This window comes from Saprolegnia parasitica, assembly GCF_000151545.1.
Source record: "Saprolegnia parasitica CBS 223.65 unplaced genomic scaffold supercont2.449, whole genome shotgun sequence".
Classification (NCBI taxonomy): domain Eukaryota; phylum Oomycota; class Saprolegniomycetes; order Saprolegniales; family Saprolegniaceae; genus Saprolegnia; species Saprolegnia parasitica.
The window spans coordinates 4,069-4,988 of NW_012156843.1; the positions used below are offsets into that span (position 1 = coordinate 4,069).

General features: G+C 57.0%; 1 protein-coding gene across 1 annotated transcript in view; it reads right to left on the reverse strand.

Annotated features, from left to right (window-relative positions):
• Positions 1-664: 664 nt before the first annotated feature.
• The window catches only part of SPRG_21856 (hypothetical protein), a gene marked incomplete at both ends in the record, with an annotated part of 2,247 nt that continues 1,991 nt past the window's right edge, over positions 665-920 (reverse strand). Inside the window, one exon of the mRNA XM_012356377.1 lies at positions 665-905. Within this exon, the coding sequence (XP_012211767.1) occupies positions 665-905 (241 nt within the window). The remainder of the gene's footprint in view (positions 906-920) is intronic.

Consider the following 920-nt stretch of genomic DNA (forward strand, 5'->3'; position numbering starts at 1 on the left):
TCGATTTGCACTGGCCAAGCATGCCTCTCCCTGCCCCGAGCATGAGACGTACCGTCACTTCCTCGTCGACTGCGACTTCATCAAAGACGTGTGGAGCACGCTTCACGCCGTCACGGTCCCTTTGGGCGTGACCTTGCCGACTACGCTCTCCGGCTTCCTCTACTCGACACCCAAGACGGCGTCCAACATGCACCAAGCCGCGTTCCGCCACCTCTGGCCCGTGCTCCGCGCCTGCGTTTGGTTCAACGTCTGGCGAGTCCGGAACGATTGCGTCTTTCGCGCCGACCTACCGCTGCCAAGTCCATGGACGATTGCCGTCAAGGCGGCACGTGTCGCTCAACTGCACTTGTACCACAGCCTCGTACAAGAGCTCGAGCAGCCTGCTTTTCGTCGTCTTCTCCGGCTCCTCGCCCAACACGAGTGGCCGCGATGTCACCTTGTGCCGCGGATCGCGCTCCTGCCTCCGCCTGCCTAAATCAAGTTCCTCGACTGAGTGTACACAATGAAGAATGTCCGACTAATTTATTTACATGTTGAAATATCTTTATCTGTTCTAATAGACGACCCACTTGAGCAACAACCAGAGGCATAGTGTACGGAATCAAAAAGATGTAGTATTACTTGATATAATACCCGTCTACCCAAAGATGCAAAAGCAGACTACTTAATACGCGACAGCGTCGATCCACTGGTTGGTGTTCCAGTCATGGCACTCCCAGACCTGCGCCGCGTGCGTCGGGTTGGTGGGGTCCACATCCAAGCACAAGTTGTTGTGCGTCGCGTGCTTGATCTTGTGACCAGCCGCGTCGATGAGCCACTTCTGGTTGGCGTTGGTGGCGTCGCAGGCGTACGTATGCAGGCCAAACTTGTCGCCGTCCCGGAACGCGTCGAGGCACTCGCCGTTGCTGGTGACCTGGAGC